This window comes from Acanthaster planci, linkage group LG21 (assembly GCF_054643075.1).
Source record: "Acanthaster planci isolate LZ-2023a linkage group LG21, COTS_SCS, whole genome shotgun sequence".
Lineage (NCBI taxonomy): Eukaryota > Metazoa > Echinodermata > Asteroidea > Valvatida > Acanthasteridae > Acanthaster > Acanthaster planci.
The window spans coordinates 6,442,372-6,455,621 of NC_141797.1; the positions used below are offsets into that span (position 1 = coordinate 6,442,372).

Sequence of the window (13,250 nt, forward strand, 5' to 3'; positions counted from 1 at the left end):
AGCCACAGTGTAAATATCACTCAATATTCAGGTGCTCTTGACACGTTGTCAACATGATTTTTAAAAATTCACAATTTTCATGTTTAAAGACTCTATCAACTATACCTGAAACTCTACAGAGAGACAACAAGTACATGTACATATCACATATTAAAAATAGCTTGTCTGATTCTTCAAACTGTTAGAGAAAAAGTTATCTTTGAAAATGAGTAATTATTTAGAAAACAATTTGATCAAGTTCAACAAGAGTGCAAATTTAACTCCATATGATGTCAATGATACATTTTCACATCAGCAATTCATTGTTTCAGCAGATCGCAGCGAAGCGGCTGCTCTACTAGGTACGACACCCCGATCCATACCTATGTCATCTGCAAGTGTTGAATAAAAGGTATTGTTATCTTAAAATCTGAATGTAACACAATTTGATATAGATTTTAAAATGAACTATCATGTTTGTAAGCTTGTTTGCGGGTGGTTTGGTCAAGGTCAATATTTGCCCACTAAAGCATAAGAGAAAAACTGTGTGTTTCCTTTGAAATGAAAACAGAAATTGTCTGGAAATGATGACATAAAAAATGTCATTCTTCACATAGGGTCCACCATTTCTGGTATTTGATTTTCCCAAAATACATGTATAATCTTGTATAATTGCTTTCTTGAAAAGTTCATGCGTATTTATAGCCACAGATTGAAAGATAGAAGGCTCTCTGAACATAAATTTACCAGCATGAATGTGGGCATTTCAGCGCAAAATTTCTAAAAAGGCCCAATACAAATGCATGTGCATGTGAAGGTATGTATGTGTAATACCCATACTGAGTTATTTTCCTTTCATAGAGTAAAGTCTGAGTAAACTGAAATTTCTGGTCCAGTACTGGCTGATGAAATATTTTGTTAACCTCAGCATTTGACAGTGCAAAGTGTGTCGCCATGTCAGTGGGCTCTCGTCTGCACCGGAGAGACACTGGTTCCAAGATTCTGTGTCATGAAGCAACAGTCCTTAAAAGTAAAAAAAAAAAAGATAACGATGTCTGGGCCAGGCAGCATTTAACGGCAGAGTAATTGGAGTCTCGGGTTACCCTAAAAGCTGGACTATGCGGCCAAAATTTAATTTTTCCTTTGCCAAATTGGTAATGGAGTTGATCTGTTGCGGGATGCCCATCGTTTGCCGTGCTTGAGCGACAATTGCTGGGGAAATTGCCATTTGCGGAATTGGGTTTTGGGCTGCGGGATTTGTGGCAACATCATGTTGAACGAGATGGACGACACAATCAAAAGCCTGACCGTGGCTAGTGGCAAATTTATACCCACTGTAATGCCACAAGTTGACCAAGTGGCATCCAATATTACGGACACGTTGCCTTTCTGTCATTAATTGCCAAGCTGTTCTCCCTGCTGATTGCTATATTAAATACTTTTAGGGTCATTTCTGTTTTGGGGTTTAGAATCAACAAAATGTTCAGTCCTTATCCCTTACCCAACCCCATCTTAGGGAACCCAGTAGCTCAACAAGAATTTAATGTGTGGCTACTCAAAAGCGAACTTTATCCACATCTAAAGGCATTTTGTGTTATGATGAAATCAACAGGACCTAATTTACCTGCATGAAACATTGGTGGGTTCACTACGGAATTTTGGCTCACCACTTTTTTGGGGGGGGTTTAGGGTTGCTTTTTTCCAGATCTCTTCCAGGATCACACTGCAACTTCCGTAATTTCTAAATAACCAGACAATCAATTTGATTTTAGGTCTGAGACTGGTTGTCAGATATTCTGACTAAATGTTGGAACGGAACTGGCTCTAACAATACAGCCAGGGTCGTCAATGCTGTAAATACGAGCCGAGGGGTTCTCACTTAAACTGCCAGCAATATTCCTTTGGTTATGTGATATTTCTCTATCATCGTTCCCCCCTCCATCTTATTGTATTGTGTTGGAAAGCTGGGGGAAAAATCCCACAAATCTACAGCACCGTCAGCTGTAATAGTCTTGAGTCTGTCGGTGTGCCGTTGTTGAAGGCACCTGTACTTCTGCCTGAGAGCGAAGCTAAGCATATGATTAAAGCACCACAACGCGGCATTGGATTTCACAAGCCCGGACTTTATAACGACCATCTCGGTCTGGTAACCTCCCTCCCGGGGGCAGCGTTGTGCTAGCCCAGGCCCCCGGGGACCAGACTCATCTAATCACATCAATTAGGTCCAATGCTTGGTTTAATTCAATCAAGACGGCGCGGCCCAATGTGCACCATATTGTTTTGCGCACTGGGGCCGGTTACCCATGGGAGAGCCAGCGAGCGCGCGATGCAGGGTACCGAGCACACTGGGCTGATGACAGAACAGGTCAGGATAGGCCGAGGTAAATCATCAGGCGTTTGGGACATCGTCTGCAAACTAACGACCAGTTTGAATTGACAAAAAACACAGCCAGCCAACCGTAGCTTTACGACCAAATCCAATACACACATTGTTAGCGCTCGATCAAGCATTGAGGAAACCTATGTACATAAAATATTATTTAGCAGAGACGAGTAAATGAAAACTCATGACCCGGGGAAGTGAATCTTAAGTAATTGACTCTCTCAACTAGGCCAAAAAATAATCACAATAATTGTGGAACAATTGAATTATTGTGTACAAAAAATCCCCAAACACAGATCCTCTTGCTGCAAGAAAATAGCTAGCTGCAATTCATTGTACATGTGCTATAAAAATTATTCAGGGTCTTTATACTATTTTGAAACAACAGTGCCCAGTTTGGTCTTAACAGTACAGTGAAAGAAAAAATGCTGCAAAGACTTTTGGGAAATTTTCAGGGTAAAGTTTGGAATTGCAAAATTAACTTATTCCCTTCATTTAACCACTTCACATACACCACAATTTCCTAACCCAAGCACGTAGATCGGCTAAGCACTGGAAATATTTTCTCAGTGACTGACTAGATACCAGCCAAACTGTAGTGCTATTTGTATTATTTCTTTGTCTGGTTCTTGTTTGATTTTTCTGCTGTGAAACACGTTTCCACCCGGAGCAGCTCAGTAAAAGAAATTGAGGCTTCAGCTAAAAAATAAACAAATTCTGCGTCCCATTTCAATGATATCTAATAACAGGGTAGGAAGGAATTCTGGGGCACTTCGTTTTTTAACACCGATTCTATGCGCAGCTACATGTAAATGTTAACTCATTATAAATAACCACAAGAAAGGTCTGGTGGCATGCGTTTGAATGAAATGAACAATGCTTTAACGGCTACTAGTTGTGTGCATCAATAAGTCCGTTGAATAGTTTTGTACCATATTCAAACTACAAAACACATTTTTTTTAGTTTCCAATTTCATATTTTCCCCAAATTAAACCCTCAAAATAAATGTACGTTACGGTCTCAAAAATAGGGAACAACTGCATGTATTTTTAGGTTTGCCATAGCTTCCCATCAAAGCTTAGTAGACAGCTACAGCATCTAGCACCAACTGCTTGAGCAAAAATGATGGAATAGCAATATTCAGGATTGATATTTTAACTTCTTCAAGAACGGGATTGGGCAATGAGGAGAGGTCCATAAAACATCAGGCAGAGGGGTCACAAAAATGACAAGAATAAAAACATGGATCCTTTCAGAGCTTTTCAAAGCAACCAAGGCACAAGTTTTCTTCCAAATGGCTGCAATTATGTGGCTGGTGCATTTCCTTTGTTTGTATGAAGTGCAAAAAAGTAGAGGGAACACTGAGCAAATTACCTATAAAAACGTGGAACTTTTTATTTCAGGTCAGAAATCCTGCAATCAAAGAATGAAGAAAGCACCAAGCTTTTCCTGTCATTCTTCCATTGTCTGTTGTAAAAAATGTTTGCATTTTGGCTGAAACAGCAAGGGTTTCTTGCCCAAAGAAACAGTAAACTGTTCTGAAACAGCTGTCTATTGATCACATCTACATGTGTGATAGTTCCCTCTCCACTATCACACACAAATTGCAGACTCAACAACTGAACACACTTGGCATACAAACTCCAAATAATGTCTTAATGTTGATTTTTAGCATAACTCTTGGAACCCCCCCCATCACCAAATTTAGTCCCTCAAGCAAGCCATTATAGTGTAGGCCTAGGGGTAAAAAGACCTCACAATTTTAATTTGGTAAAATGCTGTTTGGAGTAACTACACAATCCAGCCTTCAAACAGCAGCACGTGGGACTTAATGTCATTAAAGTCCCAATTTAATTGTATCAAGCTGATGCACGATGGAGGCCTAGGATTGCAGCTACAGCCTTCCTCTTAATCTAGGGTACCGTACTGCTCTCCTGACCAACACAGACCGACTTCATGAATAACTATGGCCTACCAAAACCATGCTTTAATCACATTTTTATAATTCCAATTGCTAATTTGGATCAAAGTCATCAACCGGAGGTTTTTTTTTCCCTCAAAGTGGATGCATCTCTTAACTTGTGTTGTATTTTCTAGCAGTGCAGTGTTGAAAGAGTTGATTGGGGTCGCGGTTGAAACAAGAAGTGAAATAACAATCTTCTGCGGATGAATCATGAAATTTTCACTAAGATTGCTTCCATTTCCAGAAACCCTGCCTGAATAGGCTTGTCTCCAGTCAATGACATCATGGCCAGAGTCAATTTCGCAAATAAACAAGACTGTTAATGTCCAAAACTGGAGTATGTAAAAAAAAAAATTATTGGGAATGCTGTCAGGCAAAATTGCGCCATGTGCGTCAGCTTGTCAGGGCTGGTGCTGCGCTGTGTACCCAAGGTCACGTGGGTCACATCCAATCGTCCCACGTTTTGCAAATATTAAAAAAGAAAAAATTGAGCGAGGTCAGTGCGGTTTTCCCGGCGACGTTCCCCGGCCCAGCGGATCCATTGCCACTCGCGGATCTAAACAGCCCTCGAAAAGTACAAGTCCCAACAGGTGTTCGGCAGAATCGCCACATGATGCCGGCCAACCATCCTCCGCCCACGAAACCTGAGAATAAAACCGGCAATTTGGGGGGAAACCTAACCGTCCGTCTGCCCCATCACGGGCTGGGAGAAGCAGCCGACAAATCACCACTTATCCTACCCCCACCAGCACGGAAATGCTGCATTTATTTTGAAGATCCTGTCAATTTTCATACAGTGAAGCGAGGTTGGTTGGTGTGCATTTGAGGGTAGTATTTAGTATTTAGACAGAGCGCGCGCGTAAGAGTGTGGCATAAGAGGAAGTGCCATTGTGCCTCATTTACATAAAGCGCTCAGAAGCGCTTCGGTCAGAAGACTGCGAGCCAAGGTCTTATTTTTCCTATTTGCAATGCAACACTGGAGAAAATATTACAGAGTGCATTACGACGGCAGGTGTGCGTCAAGTGCCACGGAGTGCTGGAAAGCTGGACAGGTTTTTTTACCTCTCTCTCTCCGTCTCATTCCAGAAGAGGGAACTTTTTATTTAAACAAGAGTCGCTAACTGATTTCTTTTAGCCTGGACATGGAGGGTTGAGGAGACAAGGGCTTAAGTGCTCTGTTTCGGCACCGAATTCATAAACACCTTTTCATCCCGTCTTTTTTTTCTCTAGCAAGTTATTTTAAAGGTTTGAGGTGAAGAGTTTGAAGGGTGTACAAAAAATCTGCACTTTTCAAAGAGTCACTTCACAGGATCTTGTGGGCTGCAATCCCTGCTCAGTTACTCTGATATCTTGTACAGTTGGTGGTTACAGTGTCCTTTTTGTGCTGAGAATCTGGAAGACATCTATGTTTACAAAACCATCAACAGCTTCAAAAGTGGACCTCTAGGAAGGTGGAAACGGGCCTGTTACCAGAGGAGGGGGTGGGCTGGAGGGGCTGCCCTCTCCAGCAAGCAACTGCCACCCCCCTCCCCTGGTGACAAACATAAACATTAAATGTATCCACTGTTCTGGTAATGTTCTCCTCAGCCGGTACTGTGGACCCCCAATACCCAAAGCTGGGACAGGGTTGGGTGGAGGTCGGAAGTACATGCATGTATATGTGACGTCTTTTTATACAACAACCTTACTTTTGGGGAACTCCATTTCTGGCTTTCCACTTCCTAAAAATGTCACAAACTCTGTGAAATGGGGAAAAACAACATTATTGCCATAAAAATGGACTTGTGATAAATGGCTCACGTCTAATCCCTACTTTATTCAACACAGGTGGGGAAAGTCTGTTGTGAAGAGTCCAAAATTTGAACCCTGTTTTCCGTGTCTCTTGTGCCTGCATGGAGTCATGCCTTTCTTTACGCTTCGCTGGTAGCACACAGCATGAGTCACTGTAGTAACTGAATGAGCAGAGAATGACAGGCACAATACTTTGCTTTACCTTACACCGTACATGTAACTGTTGCACTGTGTACAATAGTCCTTCTATCTCATGCAATGAGGTTTATGTGGCACTTCTCTAGAGCTCCCAAATGTTACATTTTCTGGGCCTCAGAGAAGCCTACTCTATGCCTGAAAACACCCCTCAAAGCACCCATTGCTTGTGTTTTCTATCATCTTTTCACATGTAAAAAAACACCTTAATGGTAAGCTCAAGATTTTCCAGACTAAAAAAGAGATTATTTGAGATATCTTGAAATCAGAAAAACTCTGATAACAATCCTAAATTCAAGAGAACTCCTGACAAATTTCAGGCCTGTAAGGTTAAGTACTACAGCGGTCACTGGTGGATACCTGCACATAATGATGACATTCTCTACATGTACAACTCAACTTTTTTTCCTGCTGATTTGAAAGGATGATGCTGACGATCTGAATCGTCGAATTGGAAAGCGTCACATCTGTGAGACATTCCAGTAAGAGGTACTGCCGAGGGCACATTTATTTCAGGTTTGTTGTCAAGCAAACTCAGTGCAAATACCCCCAAGCAGATAGGAATTACTAGATGCGCCTTTTTAGGGGTGTGGGCCCACAATTTCTATACTTGGCAATGCACCCTGTTTTAAATTTCCCACTATAAATCCATGGAGGTAGAAATTGATAAATCAGACTAGCTCTTCATTCTTTCTTGCTGTCTCATTTGCCAACGAGCAAACTGCGAGTCGAGCTATCATTGTGCCTTGTACTTTCAGCTACAGTGCACTGCTCTTTTCAAATCTGGTTACAACACTCCCCGTCAAGTCGGCTGAGACCTTTTTTTTTTTCTAAAAATCTCCTCCTCCTTCTTTTACATGTCAGGTTTTTGGCCCTGGGCCAGTGCCGGTTAAAACTGAAATGCCACACTGGCAAATCTCACGCTATAGGAACTTGGAAACAGTGTTGGAAGGGCAGAACAAATTTACAGTGGGGCAAAAACTGAAGAAAACACTAAAATAATCCTTGGACAATGCATTACATTGCTAATTCTACAACTATGGACATTTTCGTCTTTGGACAGAGAAGTACCAAACCTTTGTTTCTTTGCCGTTTCTTGTTTTATTGGAGGACTAAATGGCCTAAGTAGAAATCATCACTTTTGCACAGTTGGTTGAAAGTGTTTGCCTAAAACCTGACTCTCAAATTTCGAAAAAAAGCTCCCATCTCCATGTGAGCCGATTTTGTGACTTTTCTTTCAATCAAGCACATGTAAACCCCTGTCCTTACTTAGATCTGACGTTAAGATACATGTACTTTCAACCTGGCAATAAAGACACTTATAATTCCCCACAATCTGCAGTTGTCACGCAAAGCACTGTGCAGGTGATAATTCCAAAGTCTGACCACAAAAAAAAATGCACGCAACTCAAGTGAATCCAGCAAAAGCTAGAAAATGTTACACAGTCATTCCAGGAAATGAAGCTTCTTTTTGCTGTTACATTCTCCGCAATTATAAAAAGCGCCAACCCGCAGAGACCTTGAAAGAGCGTCCTTAACATGGACGCAGCAAATGGCATTTTGTAGTTCTTCACTCAAGCTTTTACATGTACATGAGGGTCCCCTTGTTAAGATGTAGACCTGAAAGACACATGCACATGTTAAGACACTCCAGTTAATAAAGGATTCCCAATTCATGGGAAACTGTGGTCGCACGGTGCATTTTATTTAACCCAAAAGGTTTAAGTCCTCAGCGTGAATTGAACTTCAATGGCTGAGGAGCTTAGAAGCTTTCACTGCCTCAGCCCCACCGCACTTCCAGCAAGGAGCAAGGCACACACGGTACACAATCAATCATTAGAGATTCATTGCTGGCATGGTAGCAAGGGGCTTTTGACCGCCAGGCGAGTAAGTGAAGGAGCAAATAAAAAGCAGCTTGAATCTTGTTGCGTAACGCTAACAAAAGCCCCACAATTACAGAGTTGACAAACCCATTGTGTGCTTGGCTGAGGTACCATGGCGGACAACGGCTGTGTGCATGGTGCGACTACTAAAACCGCTGCACCGCAGACCTACCCAGAGTGCACGCAGTCCGCGCTGACGCATCGGTTTAATTCGTCTCAGGGCACCCCCAATCAATCACCTCGATATTTATCCCGATCTGTCTCGTCGGAGTTCCAACAGATTTTTTTTTCTACAACGGCTAACAGTCCAATCCAACAAACGACAATCGGTTAACGACGTATACTTAACAACGCCGAGGTTGGCGATAAGGCAATTTGCACAGCGCGTCGGCAATGATCGGACCTGGAGATCAAAATTGGTCATAAATTTTCGGGACTGATTCTTTCTCCGGACTTACTCCCCGACATGTTGACAGGTCAGCGCTACCCGTGTTACGCGATCTCATTAATGAGCGACCAGAGTGTGCCGAAATTGGCACATTATTGTTGGGATATTTTTCACATCTTGAATGGTTGTTGGCATGGTTTAATAAAAAAGGATTCACTGTGTTTAAGTCGAGGTACAAACAGGGGAAAAATTGCCGATCTGGAAAGGGCACTGTCCTACCTTTCTATTCAGACACCAGCGACTTGGAATGTTTAGGCGCCAGAAAATACACTACATTCAAAGAGATCGGAACATGTAGGAATGCCAATTACCATCTTCATCATATGATCTTGTTACGCCTACAGGAAGCCGTCAATCGAAACTCAAACTGACCAAAATGATCAACATCAGGAATTAATGGAAATCAAGCGTTAAACGCCTTTGAAAAACGTCACGATAAACTGCTTCACAAAATTTGGGTCAATGTTGATAGTGTGACAGGCTTGACAACCAAGGTTGAATTCCCTATTATTTATTCAATAATTTGATCAAATCATATGAAGTCTGTTACCTCTCAACAAATTTCCTAAATAGACAGTCAAAATCACTGACAGACACGGGGAAAGAGTTTCCGCCGCGCTGGGTGAAATCAACTCCGTGCCCGTTAACGAAGCGCCCGACCACCGCGCTTCGACATCGTCTTTCCCCGCTCGGAGCAAAAATCTGTCATCTCCACTTTACCAAATTGTTCCTCACCGTCGCCGTGTATGAACCGTATTCCTCCCCTACTTCAACAACGCAATTTTCCCCGGCCAGGACGACAGCTAAATTACCTGGACAAATAATTACTGATGTTGTTTCACAAGTATCGGGACTAGGGCTAATTTTTTGAGCCGGAGGGCAGGTTTTTTTTTCTCTCGCGCTGTGTTCTCTCACGCTGAAGCCGCAGTACATGTACTTATAACACGTGAATCACTTCGATCAAAAAAAAATGTCTGCACCGATCCAACCTGCACGCACGCGTTGAACATTTAGTGACTTATTTGCACGATTACAATGAAACACCCGTGCACCGAATTCGCTTCTCAATATTGCAGGCTATTAAATGTGGAGCAATTACAAATCCAGGACGTGGTCCACTTTCTCCGGCGGTAATTACATGCAAGTTTTCTCGTTCCGTGGCAAGGAGGTGAACGCGAACATTCCAGTTAATTAACTAAAATGCAGGACCGGGGATAATGCGCGCGCCACAGCTGTGTAATTTTTGGGGTCCGAGAGTAATTTTGCAAAGACTGGGTATGCAAATTTGACCAATATTCGAACTGCAATAGTATTTTCTAATAACCCGTGATTGTGATTCACAGTTTCAAAAATTGAAAACAGTACATTCGTAAACGATAAAGCTCACTTTTAAAATTTTGAATTTTGCGCATTCTATCTTTATTACTGATCCCATTCACAGTAAACTGCATATAAACTATATAATACAACGTATGTATCTATAAAATAACCATATTTGCTTAGATTGGGGGGGGGTGATTTTGAGATTTAAAAGAGGTATAAGGTGACTTCATGGTAATAAAAATATTTAAAAACAGAATCGTAAGAATTTGGCCGCCATAAAAGACTCCTCACCCTGTTGCACAACAACGACCATCAAGCGAACCAACTATCAACCCAGATCCAGATTTGTGGGTGAATTTCCCCTTCACTCTCACTTCTATCGGCAATCAATTTGTGTTTGTGGACAATGCAATCGACAACCCAGGCGCACTTGCCGTCAAAAAAACCCCAAACATCTTCAAAAGTGAGGCGAGATAAAAATCGAATTCCCCCCTCCCCCCCTCATTGATTTTGCGCGCCAGGAATGCGTGGAAAACGAAACGCGTTCAGTTTGTTTACAAACGGGCCGGCAGGGCCGCTCGTGAAGCGAATTGAACGTTAAAATTCCGCGGGGATCTGCTGGTTTTACTGGAGGGTGTGAATCGGGGAAGTAATTTCGATTTTTGTAATCTGTTGCTTTTGCATGTTTTGAGTAATCTTGAAAGAGCCCTAGTTTCAACGATGTTCAAGAGAACGCATGAACTTTGTCATTGATTCTACAGTTAGGGCCTACACTACTAAAATAACAGTTTTTACATGAATGCTGTAGATATTATGATTAATGAAAATGTAATTCGAGTTTAACAAATATCTGCGTTCTTCGCTTATTTAAGATTCAGACTCTTTCAGCGGCAGAGTTTTGGTATTAACAAAAGATGAACAAACGATTCAGGAAAACTGTACCAATGCAACTGTACACGTGTATATGTTCTTCCCCCGATTTGTTGTTTATATACTGTCAAATACATGGAGGAATTTAATCCTTTTTTGTTAACCAATTAATTAATTAAACAGTGAAATCCTATTCTGCATCATGTACAACTTCTGCGTTAATAAGAAAAAAACCCTTTATGCACTTGTAATTTTATGAAACTAACTTCGTGTACCTCATTTAAAACTTGGGGGAAGCATGACAACTTCGTAGATCCTCGTTTTATTGATTGTACAGTATACATGTACGTATACTGTGTTTGCTTTGAGAAGACTTCAGAAAATGGATGATGAGAAGCCAGTAGCTCCGGGCGATGGGGATTGCAAACTTGTCAGTGTAATCTAGCATTTCGGAGCGCAAATCTTACCTGCTAATCTCAATGCCGACATTCTCTGGAACTCCGGTTCCTGGAGCCATTTCCACATCCGCCGGAAGGTCTCCCGCCCAGATTTGAGCTTACTCCACGGCTTGGGGTTCCGCAGGAGATCGCTGAGTGTTCCCTGGCTCCGGCACAGCACCCTCTGGGCAAACACGGCTTGTGGGATGCTGTACCGCTTGAGCTCGCTCGTCACCCGGCCAGCCACCTCTTTGGTGTTGACTTCCTCCCCAGTGTTCCCTGAATCCACCCGGGACGAGCCCCGATCTCCCGACCGGCCCACGGAGTTGGGGCTCGGGTGCGTGTGGCCCGTCATCCCGGTGTAACCGTTCAGCACCATGGGACTCGTCAGGCCCGATCTTTGGTGGTGGGGATGGGAGGGGGGCTGTAGGGCCCGCATGTGATGAGGGGAGCTGGCATGATGGGTGAACTGCTCGTAGCCGTTCATCGGGGATGCATATCTGGCGTCTTGAGGGGTGCACGACATGGTCCCGTGGTGGGGGGACCCGTAGCCCCCCATGGACTGGTGGGGGGCGTAACCGTTTAACACCGAATTGGGGCCCATGCCGCCGTGGGCCACCATGGAGGAATGTCCCATGTTCATGCCGCCCAGCTTGTCGTAGGGGTTGGACGACATACCATGGAGGTTGGAGCCGTTCATGAGCGTGAAACTCCCGCTGACATTGGACGCCTCGTGCCGGAATTTATCGGAGACCGTGGAGATTGGCGGAAGGGGCTGCAAGGGGGTCAGCGTGGTGAAGTTGTTGCTGCTGGTGGCGGCCGACTGCTGGTGGTAGCCGTTCATGTTCAGCGGGCCCATGCCGTAGTCGGCCACACTGCGGAAGTCGGGTTCCAACATACCGGCCAGCGAGGCTCCCAGCCCGATGCCTGCTGCTGCTGCTGCTGCCGCCGCCGCTGCGCTGCTGCTGCCGCTGGAATGACTCCGGGAGGTCTTGGCAGCGAGCTCCACCGGGCTGAAGAAATCGCAGGTGATCGCCGAGGAGGAGAAAGCCGTGGACGGGCTGGCTTCGGAATGACCGACGTCTCCCACTAGGCCGCTGTCCAATGTGGCCGCAAGCTCGCTCGAAAGCATCACAAAACCTTGTTTTTTGCTTACGCCCAGCCCGCAGCGAGTGCAGTGAGCGCCGAAACTGGAGACACAATGTGCACGGGGGGCCGGGTTAAGTACAAGAATCACCCACCGACTAGCCGCGTCAATGCGCGGTACGTACACGCCGCATACACACGGTTCTCTCGCTGCACGAAAAGGGAGAACCCAAGAAAATAATAAATAAACCCGAACACTACACAACGGCGTACGTGGAAACCACACCAGGACGTACGACTCGAGTCATGGGGTAGGGGGCCCAGGCGAAGAAAACCAATCGGAAACAGGAGCGAAGCAGGCTTGATTAACCTCTCTGTCGGGGTGGGATGAAGGGAAGGTTGAGAGGAGGCTAGCATGTGATGCATTGCTCAGACCGTGCCATGTTGTTTATACAGCTGCCGGTGATGCACGCGTTTTTTCCCCCTTACTTTCTCTCTCTTCCCTTTGAATACTGTATGCGACAAGGCGCCCTCACACACCCTATCACGCGTGCGCAGACTCGTGGCTGTCGTCACATGTTTGTGGTTGAGGGATTCTCCTTTCCCCTTTAGCTGCGAAGGTGAGTCTTGGATGAATGAGTGGATTAGTGGCCATTGTTGGTCCACTGCAGGGGAGCATCTTATATCTACTTTCTTTGTTTGGAAATGAGCATTGTCCGCGTCGGTGAACCGGGTCGAGGAAAACTGTCAACTTGTAAAGTTTGGTGTAGTATGACCGGTCATCTCGCATTTTACAATTTTTTTTTTCGTTTCTTGCCAGTAAAATTGACTTCTATCATTTTTTAATCGACATATATTGTGCCATGAACCACAATAGTGAAAGTGAAAAGA

General features: G+C 44.0%; 1 protein-coding gene across 2 annotated transcripts in view; it reads right to left on the reverse strand.

Annotated features, from left to right (window-relative positions):
* LOC110987486 (one cut domain family member 2-like) overlaps positions 1-12,852 on the reverse strand; it is a 52,264-nt gene extending 39,412 nt beyond the window's left edge. Inside the window, exon 1 of one of the 2 annotated variants that reach the window (XM_022250245.2) lies at positions 11,304-12,852. In XM_022250245.2, coding sequence (XP_022105937.1) covers positions 11,304-12,405 — 1,102 coding nt within the window. In that variant the 5' untranslated portion in view covers positions 12,406-12,852. The remainder of the gene's footprint in view (positions 1-11,303) is intronic. The other variant, XM_022250244.2, reaches the window with a different exon arrangement.
* Between the last annotated feature and the right edge of the window lie 398 nt (positions 12,853-13,250).